The following is a 13,095-nucleotide window of genomic DNA, read 5'->3' on the forward strand; positions in this document are numbered from 1 at the left end:
GGAATTAATTGATAAGGCTGCTACTGCATTCTGTGTGGTTCACCTTTGTTCATGTATCACTTCTTTAAACCAACCCAGAAAGGTAGAAGAAATGCACACCTTCATTAGCTAAATCAAACATCGCGTCATGTTGAGTTATGGTACCTATACTTAAAAAAAATAATTAAAAAAAATAAAATAGGGTATAAATGAGTTACTCAGTAGCAATGAGAACAGTACAGAATGATCTGATCCTGCTGACCAGAGGCTGCTGGCTAAATTGTCTGAGTCTGGCTAGATTTACTTGCATTTAGTCCAAGTGACTTTTGATGTCACACCTCCTTTCTCCAGGTGTCACTACATACACTGAAATGATTTATTCAGATGTGAACAAAAAAGTTTTGAAGAGTTCATGGAAGAACTAAGTTAGATTTCTAGAGAAAGTAATGATCATAACTTAAAAGAAAATGGTATGCTGAAATTACAGCAGAACTAGAATGACACGTAGAGTGGTGAGGAAACTCTTCCAAGTACTGGTGAGCTTGTAGGAAAGGAAGGCATCCTGGTGTCAGTGTTTAAAGAGTTTTTACTGGTTCCCAAGGACTACAGAGGGTTCACTTCCAAAAGGAAATAATTCTCCAAGTCCACGGCAGGAAATGTAGTGAGAGCTCTGAATCTCCATCAGGTTGATAAACTTGAAAGGTATGAAGCCATGAATCAGGAGGTGCTTGAGGTCCTGGGAAAATTAAAGCATTTGGAAAACTGCAGTGTGTTTTGTTGTGTTTTTTTTATTTTCTGTTCCCTGGAGCTTTCCAGTTAGAATGGGAATTTGGGAAAACTTGGTTCTGAATCTCTATAAATCCAGATGTCAAAACAGCAATCAGAAGTCCTGATTTTACCTAACTATATTGGCAGCTATGGAGTAGTTGAAGGTTTGAATTAGTCCAGAAATTAAGACAGCTTTTGAATGCCTTAATACCCTAAGCCCTTATATGGCAGTGTTTCAGTGTAACACTTTCCATCACCTTCTGCCGTCTTCTTCCCATCCTGGTGGATCATGTGTTAGCTTTGGTAATACAAGAATTTTTTAACTTCTGTTAGAATTACAGCAGTGGAATATACCTGGGCACAAAGCCATCAATCCTCATGAATTTCCAACCAGCACAAAACCTTACAGTGCAAGCACTTCAAGTCTACTCCCTGCTTCCTATACCAGTTCCCTACAGATTGCTGTGAAAAGATTTAAGAGATTAACTCCCATTTTCAAAGCTGCTAGTGATACCACCCTGGAATATCACATCAGTGAGAAATCCAGTAATTAGTAATTCTCCTCCTAAAGCTACAAAACAAGTTTGTCTGTGCAGGATTCAAAGATTTTTTGTGGATCCAGTCTACACACGTTAATTCTTGTAGAGATTGGAAGCTGTCACAAGTGTAATCTAGGATAACAGTGTTTGTTAGTATGGTTTCTCACTTACTTTTGTTTTCTTTTGTTCTGCAGTTTGGTGTCAGGTTTGCACCCTCAGAACATGGACCTTTGAGACAGCTCTGTATGAATCTTCTTAATGCCTCTGTGCCAAACTGATGGACAACAGACACATGCTTAAAGCCAGGGTGAAAATAAAAAGCAGTTAACTGAGCGTCATCTTGCATAGAAACAGCAGAACAGGACCTCAAGATTTTCTCTGATTTTGTTCTGTTCTCCCCAGCTCACTGTGTTGATCTGGTTGGTGAAACAATCATTCTCAGGGTCTTTAAAGTTGTAAGAAAATAGCTAAAAGCTTGATATTTATAAGCTGAATTTCATCTGTTTGTTTTGCCATTGCCATCTCAGCACGTATTTAGGTCTCTTACACATAACCCTAACAAAAATCTCAAAACACACTGTTAAATGGGCACCTTGGCAGCGTGTGCGTTGGATTTGTTTGTATCTGTATCTGTATTTATTCCAAATCTGTTTATTTGCTTTATATTTCTAGGTCTGATCTCTCCTCACAGAAGACATCAGGCAAGCAGTCCCCGGATGTGATGTCTCTTGAAACACTGGAGAACACTTGTGAGCCAGAGGACCTCTTTGATGACATCTAGCTATGTGCTGGCTGAGAAACTGAGAGACTGGTGCTCCACACCATGTTGAGCTATAAAACTAAAAAGCTTTGCTATAGACACTCAGCTGAAATCTTTACGGTATGTGATGACATATTGCTCTAATCCTCTTGCGCTGCCCTTGTTCCCATTCTTCACTACACAGTTGCAGATCTCTTAGTTTGCTAAGGCTTTGTACCAGCCTTGAAATCAGTTCAGCCTCTGTGCAGACCTTTTATCACACATATATGGGGAAAGAGAGCACACTCACATTTTTACATCATAACAGTCTTTGTCTGCTGACTGTATCTGGGAAGAACTGTTTTTCAGATGTCCCCAGGGAATCACTCAGATAAAAGGAAGACTTAAGGATATCACTGTACTTACCTTATATACTGCCCTTTCTCAGGGAGCTCAGCTTAGATGTGGTCTATCTAATTCATCCCTGACTTTAAATGAGATGTACATCTTTCAAAAGTGAAATATCCAAAGAGGCTACATTTTTATTGCTATTTGAAGATTCTTTGTAGTATCATGCATTGCAAAGTAGATTCTTGCATTGGGGAATAAAGTCTTCAAAACTGAATCTATATTAAGCTGCTGTAGAAACTCGTAGCCTTTAAAATTCACATTTTCATATTTCGTTATTTTTCCTAATGTGATTTCTAAAACAATAAAATGCTTTCTAAAAAGACCTTGGTTTTGGTTTTTGTTTGCTTAGAAAATCTGTGAGTAAAGTCACCACTTAGCAAAATGCTGTAATGCATAACCTCTTCCTGACTGGTGTTGGTGCCTTCATTTAGATTTAAGAAAGTGTTAGCAATGTGTGTTTACTTTCAGTGGCTGACAACAAATGTGTAGAACTAAGCATGTATATGTCAGGTTTCTGCTTTGCAATTTCAAAAGCTCAAATGAATTTTTATTAATTATTATTCTTTTGTCTGAGAAACGAGAGCTTTAAACTTGAATAATCCCATTGAAATCACCAGGACTATGCAATATAGTTCTGCTTCTGTGTTCTACGGCTTGCAGTGAACCTTGAAAACCACCTCATGTTTTTCAAATACCAGTTTACTTATGCCCTGATTCTGCCAAAATTCAATCCTATACTTAACTAAAAAGCACCCATGTCAGTATCTGCACAATCAGGGACTCATTTAAAAACCTAAATGAGGATTTGGGAATACTAAAATTAAGTATTCCTTTCTGAAAAGCATGGTCGTAGTATTTTAAATTTGCAGAGGTCTTTGGGAGAATGTTGTAAATCACACAGTAAAAACTTGAATGGCCAAAATATTTTGCCTTCAACATAGACTGTGCCTAAGAAATGACAGGACCACAAAAGGCCTATTCATACACTCATTCAGAGGTATTGCCTGATTTAAAATCTTCCAGTGCTGATCTGACAATGCTTTCTACAAAAGCTTGTGTATAGTTGCAGCTTTAAGGTGAAAATGTTCCATGACTTAAGCTGAAATAGAAGGGCTTGGTTTAATTGTGCCTGCAGCAGAAAATGAAGGTGAATAGAGTTGAACATCCTGCAAAGTTCTGCTTTCAAGGAACTGTTGCTTTCTAATAGTAAAATATTAATTTAAAAATAGCAAATATTACATACATCAGACGTAGTATTTCTGTTATAATACTTATTACTTTATCTCTTCTTTGAGCCATGAATCAAGGCAGGAATTTTGTAGAAAATATCATGATGGTGGACACACCTTGGACTGAGAACAGATGTGCCATCTAGTTAGATTAGCCATTATATGGAGACAGTTTCCCATCAGCTAAGTCAGTTTGTATGCACTAGAACACCATCTCTCCATCAGAAACCATTTACAAAATGTCAGCCTCCACAACTGTACGAGGCTGTGTTAGTGAAAAACCCCTTCTTGAAGAATTTGTGCAAGAAGCTGTAGCCTTTTTGCCAACAAAGTTCCACAGAATCTTAGAAAGTTTTAGTTTGGGAGGGAACTCAAAGTCCACCCATTTCCAATCTCTGTCTGTGGGCAGGTTGTCCCCCACCAGATGAAGCTGCCCAGGGCCCCATCCAGTCTGACCTTAATTGCCTGGCTCTCAGGCAGCTACCCCAGAGCCTCAGCACTCTTGAAGTAAAATATTTCCTCCTAATGTCAAACCTAAATCTCCCCCCTTTTATTAAAGCCATTCCCCCTTGTTCTATCACGACCTACCTATGTAAAAAGTCAATCTCTCTCTTAAGTACTGGAAGGACACAATGAGGCCTCCCCAGAGCCTTCTCCAGACTGAACAATCCCAGTTTCCCCAACCTTTCTTCATAGAAGATGTGCTCTAGCCCTCTGATTGTCTTCGTTGCTTTCCTCTTGACCCACTCCAGTAGTTCCACATCTTTCTTGCACCAAGGCACAGGGGCAGAGTAGAGGGGGACAGTCACCTCCATCACCCTGCTGGCCACCCCTCTGTTGATGAACCCCAGAATACTTTTGACAAATAAGCATTCTGACAGAATTACGTCTGCTACGTCAAATTACAACTGCCAACTGAGTGTAGCATTTTCCGAATGTCTTTAGGAAAGACCCTCTTGTTATAATGCCAAAGTGAGCACACAGTAATTGTGAGAACAGAGGTAGTATTACAAAAGCTACAGAGAAAAACTTCTTTACAATGCATATTTATTTGCGAGTGTTGGAGACATCCACTTTATCCACAGACTCATTCATCCCAGTGCACTGAAATAGGCCCAGTGGCCTTCTCTGGCCATGCCAAGTAAAATCCAATTCAAACTAACTCATGATCTTTGGGACGGAAATTCGGTAATAACACCTCATAACATATTGTAAAAAAAAATCTGCTAAGGTAATATGGTATGCTGTCGTTCTTGGTGAAGTCTCAGAGAAAAGCTGGAATCTCTGCAGTTCCTCCAAGTTCATGGAGCTCTTGTGGGATATTTCCAATGCTCACAGAACAGAAGGATTTTCTTGTGAATCAATAGACAGTACTACTGCTTCTAAATCAAATACAGTGCTCACCTTCTTCACAATGACAACACATTCACCAGTTTATGTTCTTGGTTCTTGTGAACCAACATAGTTTTTAGGGTCTTAAATACAGAGATACAAGATACAGTCACTTGGTTTTTCTTTCAGTATTTGTGGGGTTTACAGAATCACAGAATCACAGAATTATCAAGGTTGGAAAAGACCTAGAAGATCATCCAGTCCAACCATTACCAATACTTCCCAGCTAAATCATATTCCTCAATGCAACATCCAAAAGTTTCTTGAACACTCCCATGGTCGGTGACTCTACCACCTCCCTGGGCAGTGCATTCCAATGCCTGACTACCCTTTCCGAGAAGTAATACTTCCTAATGTCCAGTTCCCCATTGAGTTCTGTAACTGGCCTTTCATCGTACTGACTTGCATCTTATTTTTGAAGCTGATTTACCTATTTTGTCAAAGTGATTTTGAATGCTTATTCTTTGTCAGTTTGTTACTTTTTGGTACTTTGGTACCAGGTTGCTCATAGCAAATGTAGTAAGCTTCCTATTGTTGATAAGCACACTGAATATTTAAGATAAAGGATTTGGGGGTTTCATTTGATTAAAGACTGAACCTGGGCAGGCAGTGTGCTCCTCCAGCCCAGAAGGCCAATGGTATCCTGGTTTGCATCAAGAGAAATGTGACCATCTGGTCAAGAGAGTGGGTCAAGGGAAGTGATTCTGCCCCTCAGCTCAGCTCTAATGGTACTCCACCTGGAGTACTGCGTCCAGTTCTGGGGCACCCAACACAGGAAGGACGTGGAGCTGTTGAAGTGGGTGCAGAGGAGGGCCATGAATCTTCGTGATCAGAGGATCACCTCTGGAGCACCTCCCCCACAGGGACGGGCTGAGAGAGTTGGGGCTCTCCAGCCTGGAGAAGAGTGGGCTCTGTGGTGAACTTATAGTGGCCTTTCAGTACCTGAAGGGAGCTCACAGGAAAGCTGGGGAGGGACATTTTATATTGGTGTTTTAGCAACAGAATGAGGGGAAATAGCTTTAATCTGGAAGATAGTTCATTTAGACTAAATATAATGAATAAATTCTTTACTGCGAGTGTGGTGGGACACTGGAACAGGTTGCCCAGTGAAGCTGTGGATGCCCCTTTCCTGGAGGTGCTCAAGGCCAGGCTGGATGGGGCTTTGAGCAACCTGGTCTAGAGGGAGGTGTCCCCGCCTATAGCAGGAGAGTTGGAACTACATGATCTTAAAGGTCTCTTCCAAACCAAACCATTCTGTGATTCTACGATTTATGGTCTTACACCTCATTCCATTCATTTTTCCATTCTGTGGAGTTACTGAATTCAGAATTACTTTGCGAGCATGGTTTTCTAACTCACCTTTTGGAAGATCGTGTTTTCCAGGGATGCCTATAACTGTCACATGGAACAGCCTGACATGAGATGTCAGTCAGTTTCTTCTCCTATGTACAAAATATTTTAGCAATGATGAAAGACAGGATAGAGAAACGTGCCCACAAATGGTTTTTCAAGACAGGAAATTAACTAAAGTTAAGAAATACAGATCAAACTTCAAAGGTGTACCTAATTAGTACTTCACTTTGATATTACTCTGAAAATGATTTTCCAGGTAAATGTTTTCTGCAGTTTAAGCCATACTTAAGGGGAAGATAAAACACATAATTGTTTTACAGGAGGGAAAATGTGCCACCTTTTATTTAAAGATTTTGACTCATCTAAACTTTTATACTTTCAATGTAATTACTTAAACAGAGCATATTTTTTATTCATAACAACGTGTTATTTGAGGTCTGGGTTTATCCAGTAAATCACTTAGTTCAAAAAGATTTACAACATTTTTGTTTTCTGAAAGAGAAGAAAAAAAAAAAGTGTTATAAAGCAAAATTAACCAAAATAAATAAACTGCCTGCTTTCTCGAGGAAGTGCTGTATAAGGTATTGCCTTTGGGATGAAAATATTATTCTGGCTTTGAGATAGTGTTTTGGCAATTCATAACATTTTTTTCAATTACCCTCTCAAAAGTAGACACTCATATATATGTGTGTGTATGTTAGACATGCTGTTCTTCCTTGCATTTTACCGCTAGTGTACACATGATTGTGTTTATAAGTACGTGTGGTTCTCTGGTATGTTTAGTACAGCCTACTTTGACATCTTCTGCAGTATGGTTGAACAGATTTGAGGTAAAGAATCCAAGCTTCTCTCTTGGGGTGGACTAGGCGAATCATTTGAGATAAAGACATGCTTGGGAAAGGCTCTAGATAAGCATAAGGAAGAGACAGTGACCATGTGAGAGATGTCCAAAAAGAGAAAGTGGGAGCACTTTTGTCCCACATATGGCTGGAAAAAGGAATGAGAAACAAGACAGTTGATTCTATTTAACTCATTCTCTTTGGGAAACAGGATTGCAGCATTGTCGGATCTTGCATTACCCGCTAATCCGAATGGTCAGAAGGTTTAACACTCACCAGAAATTGCCTTTTTTTTACTGTCTTGTCAAGCTAGTATAACAGCCTCCTGAATGCATTGTTCATTAATGCCCTGGAGAAAAAGTATGACCATACTGTTGTCAGGGTATTTCCTGGGAAGGAAGAATAGCTCTGCTTTATTTTTGTTGTTGTTGTTGCCTGCTTACTTGTTTGTTTACCTGTTTTATGGCTGTATTTGTCTCATGCAGAAATATTTGTCTGAGGAAGATTTTACCATCATAATTACAATACCATGGAGTCACAGGACAGTTGAGAGTGAAAGAGAAAACTGCCTGGTCCGGTGCTCAGAGAAGAGTTGACCAAACCTAGTTTCTCAAGCTATGCATACACAGAGCTGTCTTTTTTTGAAAACATAACAGAGGAATATCTGATAGGTGAATCTGAAGGTAGTTATCCACTCTTCAGGACGTAGCTATTGCAACAGCTTTGAGTACCTATTTTTCTCTGTGTGAATTAAATAATACCATACTGTCCTTTTTTTTGCCTATTAAATTAAATCTCAATTGGAAGGGCTGTCTCTCAAGCATGGCCACTTCATCGATCTTGTGCCAAACCTGTGGTAAAAACAAGGAGACTGCGCAACAGGAGTCTGAGAGATGAGATGTGGACAGAGTTTGGGAAGAAAGAGAAAGCAGTGCCTGCTGGAGCTTCTTTGCCACCAGATCCCCTCACTGCAAGAAAGATGTGGAGACCCTGGAGTGTGTCCGGAGAAAGGCAATGAAACTGTGAGGGGTCTGGAGCACAGGTCAGATGGGGAGTGGCTGAGGGAGCTACAATTGTTTAGTCTGGAGAAGAGGAGGCTCAGGGAAGACTTATTCCACGTAATTAGTGATAGGACAGGAGGGAATGGCCTCGAGTTGTGACAGATGGTTCAGGTTGGACATTAGAAAAAATTCCTTCTCTGAAAGAGTGAACATGTGCTGGATCAGGCTGCTCAGGGAGGTGGTGGAGTCACCAACACTGGAGGAGTTCAAGAAATCTTTAGATGTTGTACTGAGGGACATGGTTTAGTGGGCAATATTGGTAGTAGGTGGTTGGTTGGAATAGGTGATGTTAGAGGTCTTTTCCAACCTTAATAGTTCTATGATTCTGTGATTGAAAGTGCAGCTGAGTTAACTACATCCCAGCTGCTGTGTGAAAAGGATGTAGGTAAGAAGGAAACTCTGGCCTGGATTAAAACATGTGGCTTGAGATGGTCAGCCTAAAACAGTCACCCAGATTCCTTCAGTACAAAGAAAGGATGGCTATCTTCAGCGCATGTATTTTAGAATAGTATAGCTAACTCCCAGCACTAAACCTTGCTTTCTGCATGAATATGGAAGAAACATGGATGGCAAACATTGAAGCTTGTCTGTTTGAAGCTGGATGGATAAACACTGGGAAGCAGGTAGCCACCATCTTGTGAGCAAAGAAGTGGCTCAGGGAACCTGACATCCAGAGTTATCAGACACTTTCAAGGCAAAAGAGGTCACAGTATAGTGTTTATCTGAAAGCAGTCTGAATGCCATCCCTGGTGTTTCTCTTTAGCGTAGTTGATATCTGGACCACCAAGTTAAATTATGAAATGATGTGGTCAATCATGAACCCATCTATGATACAGATTACTTCGTTTGGGATTCTTGATGGGTAATGCAGAGAGAAGTGCAAGTCGCACATTTTATGAGTTTCCTACATTATCCAAATGACTTCTTTTTCTACTTCTGACTTCTTGGAGAGGTAATGCTAGTAACACTCTCTGGTGCCATTTCCACACAAGGAGCACATGGTTACTTTTCCTTCATGCAGAGGAAAAACGTTAATCTTTATCCTTTCCTGTAACTTGCTGGAAAGGCTTTTGGCAAGTGGGATTGCACCCTGATATAAACACCACTTGCTCCCCCCTGGGCTGGCCCATGGGCAGTGCAAGCTACTCCATCAAGGGATGCTACAGGAGCAGAAGGGGCTCTGCATTCGTGCAAGCTGCTGTAAGTTTACTTTGGAAAATCAAAACCTTGTTAGACGTTGTCTGCAGGGAACTTTTACCAGACATGTTGAAGTCAAGTTCACTCCACCCTCTTTTCAACAGCTGCAGTGGAAGCCAAGTGTGAGTGTTATATGAGGTGTGGACGTAGTGAGCATAGCAGCACCACTGATTTGCAAGAGTGGAGCTGTGAAGCTGAGCACTCAGGTGCCTAGCATGGGTAGCAGGACCCTGATATCAAACAAGCGAGGTTCTGAACTGAAATAAGCAGCATCTGGCACATCTGTACTTCTGCAACGGCCTCTCTGCTGTTTAATTACTTCCCACAGCTGATGCTGTGTGATGGGAAGTCCTGCAGCATGGGTGAGTGAGCTGTGTCCCTGCAGCAGCCCAGCGAGCAGTTTGTGTGGAAGCAGAGGCCAAGCAGCCTGGAGAACAAGCCTTCTTCTCAGTTCAGGCCATCCCAGCTCATCTCCCAAGAAGTTACGGCACAGTGATTTTAAACCAGGGAAATGCAGAGACTAAATAGTACCATGCTCTGAACCTTTCCCACATGGGAATTAGAGAAACACATTTCTACACACTGATTTTTCAGTATGCTTGCCTGTCCCAGGGCAACTTAGAAGTTGCCCAGCAGCCGTGCCTAGTTAACCACATTTCTCCCAAAGGCTGTGGGAGAGAGGAGGGGAGGAGGGTTGTTTTCCGCATGGCCTCACGTTCTGCCCACGCAGCCTGGCTAACCACTCAGCCCCGCGTCTGCACGGCCAATGGAGACCGCCTGTGTCCCGCTGCTTCTGTCTGCAGGAATTTCAGCTTTATGACACAGTCCTTCCCACAGCACAGCCAGAAATATGGGAATGGGATGGGAAATGAAATCAGCTGTCTAGAAGCTGTACTAATAAATATCTATAAAAATAAGATTGGATTCCCAAGAACAAAAGAGCAATTGAGACGTTTAACCTAAACATCCACAATAAACTAATCAGAGCTGATTTATGGCAAGAAATATTTCATGCTGCAAGAGCACGGAGGAAGTGAAATAATTTCTGCCTAACACTTGGCCTTCTGCAGCCTGTCTCCTTACGCAAGCTTTGGGAAGATGTGACAAACCTCCTCATGACAAATCCCAGGAATGCTGCATCTTCCCCTCCGACTTTGTGCCGCTAGAGAAGAGCTGAGCTGAGCAGCCAAGCTGGATGGTGATTTATTGCAACTGCTCAGTAATAAGCTGCAGTAAGCCCAGAATGAGCAGTTGTTTTGCTTTTTTAAAAAAAATATATATATGTATATATATGTATATATATGTATATATATATTCTTATTTTTATTTTTTTAATTGTGATTTTTCTTTCAGTTTCACGTGTGAAAGAAGAAGAAACTCAAAATTCTCTGTTTTTGCAGCCTCCTTTCTCCAGCTAGAACTGACCTGGGGACCTCTCCTGCTGCTATCAAAGATTTCAGTTGATGGCCCACCTGCACTTAGGTCATCTTTTCACGTATTTTATTTTAATGGATGTATTTATTACTTTAAATTTTATCTCAAATGTGAAGTATGAGCATGTCTTGGGGGTTTGTGTTCGCAGAAGACGTAAACCGGTCCAAAGAAAGATGCAGGTGGCACTGCAGGGATCTGACTTGCAATGGGACGGTTGGCTCAGACTTGTGATGAGACCCTGGTACTGTCCTCCAGCTCAGCAACGTTCCCTGTCACAACGTCCACTGCCAGCATTGCTGTTGTGACACATGAGCACACACAGCCTGTCAGGAATGTTCAGTGATGTGTGAGGTTCCTCCTAGTAGGCTGGAATCTGTGGAACCTGCAGAATCCTCCTGAGAGAACAACTCCAAAGTTAATATTCCCAAATTAAACAGCTGAAACCAAAGTTTTATGCTTGAAAACCATTGCCACTTCTCTGTGGGAGGTGACCCTGGCTGGTTTCATTGCTCCAGCTTAAGTCCAGAAAATGAGAAATGAAACTTCACTAGCACAAAACAGTACACGAGCCAAAAATGAAATAAATGGTCTCTGATTTCACAAAAGATACACACAGGTTTCACAATGAGTTTCACATATCCCTTCCTCCTCTCTTCAGCATATTAGTGATTTTGAGAGAAATATGAAAATCAGGCTATAGTGGAGGCGACTTCTAATGTGTAATGCCCAGAGAGCACTGCTGCAGAGGATGCCCATGCCTCAGTCCCTCTCGCTGTCCCTGCAGCATGCCCACACTCCCTCTCTCCAGGATCCTCTTGCCAAAGAGAAGTTACTCCACGCCCAGTCCTGTGATTATAATTTGAATAGAAAATTGCCATGAAAGAAAGCCCTACTGAGGACTGCAAAAATATCTCCATAAATTCTAGTGACAGTGCTGCTTTTTCTGCATTTGTCTGGCTAGATTTTTATTTTGGCCCTTTTATAATGAATGGCTTTCAATTGCAGCACGTAATGACTTGACAGGTTTGCTAAGAGCATCCATGAATCAAGTCCTCACTTCATTGAAGCCAATCCCAAATGTTACACAGAGTCTGGGAAAGCAAGGATGTGATCTGGGTGCTTTTTAGGGTACACAAAGATGGCCACATTTCAGCAGGGCAGTGCATAGCAGAGATGATGGAATAGAAGCAGAGCACATGGTGCACAGATGGGCACTGATGATCTGGGTAATGCACAGAAGGGGGTGTCCCCAGCTGTACTTTGATGGAGTGGAGCTGTTTCTGGCCTAGGTTTTGGAAGACGTGAGCTTGACTTTTGATCCACAAGAGGGAAGAGTCTAGGCTGCAGGCTGAGTTACCACTGGCGGTCCTTGTCCTGTGTTTGTCTTGGTGCATTTTGGTGATGTGCACAGCTTGAGAGGTCACCCCTCTCTGCCTGCTCACTCCATTGAGGGATGCTCTCAGCTGTCCAGCTGTGCAAAAAACAGGATTGAGGCTTTGTATAATTTCAGAATATAAACTCACACTTGTGAGTTTAACTCTGTGTAGCAACTGAATCTAGAACTGACGCAAACCCAGAAGCCCATGCAACCATGCTGTAAGATATTTGATGGATCAGCTTGTGGCCTTTCAAAATCCCGAGTAGAAATCCTGGGTCAACATCCAGTATCCTCTGACTTCTGTCATGTGCAGAGGATATGTATGAGGATTCACAACAACTGCAATATGAGCAAAAAAGGTTTGGAAAGTAGCAAGAAGCTGCAGAGAATATCTGAGGGAGTGAGTAATGGAGCATCAAAGGTAGCTGAACTACAGCCAACAAATAAAAACAAATAAAAGGAATAAGCAAAAATAAACAAAAGGAAGCTATTCTTCATGCAATGCAATACAGACCTCTGGAGCTCCCTGCCAAAAGATACTGTGGATGTTGAGGGCTTACACAGCTCCCAGAGGAATGGGAAGGGAAGTATGGAAAAGGGTCACTGTACACTGGCTTGGGAAGTCCCCTGGGATGGCAGGGTCTGCAGGTTGGACGGATGCTGCGGGCATCACCACCCCTACTGCCCCATTGCTACCTTCAACATGCAACTTAACAGTGCTGAGAACAGGTGTTGAGGAGTGTAGAACTGTAACCTAAGTCAGACATGACGGTTCC

The 13,095-nt window shown here is 41.7% G+C and overlaps 1 protein-coding gene across 2 annotated transcripts in view; it reads left to right on the top strand.

Annotated features, from left to right (window-relative positions):
• The window catches only part of XRCC4 (X-ray repair cross complementing 4), a 172,076-nt gene extending 169,325 nt beyond the window's left edge, over window positions 1–2,751 (top strand). For both annotated transcript variants that reach the window (XM_072359156.1, XM_072359157.1), the window contains one exon: window positions 1,959–2,751. In XM_072359156.1, the coding sequence (XP_072215257.1) occupies window positions 1,959–2,067 (109 nt within the window). In that variant the 3' untranslated portion in view covers window positions 2,068–2,751. The remainder of the gene's footprint in view (window positions 1–1,958) is intronic.
• The last annotated feature ends 10,344 nt before the right edge of the window (window positions 2,752–13,095 follow it).

This window comes from Excalfactoria chinensis, chromosome Z (assembly GCF_039878825.1).
Source record: "Excalfactoria chinensis isolate bCotChi1 chromosome Z, bCotChi1.hap2, whole genome shotgun sequence".
NCBI classification, from domain to species: domain Eukaryota; kingdom Metazoa; phylum Chordata; class Aves; order Galliformes; family Phasianidae; genus Excalfactoria; species Excalfactoria chinensis.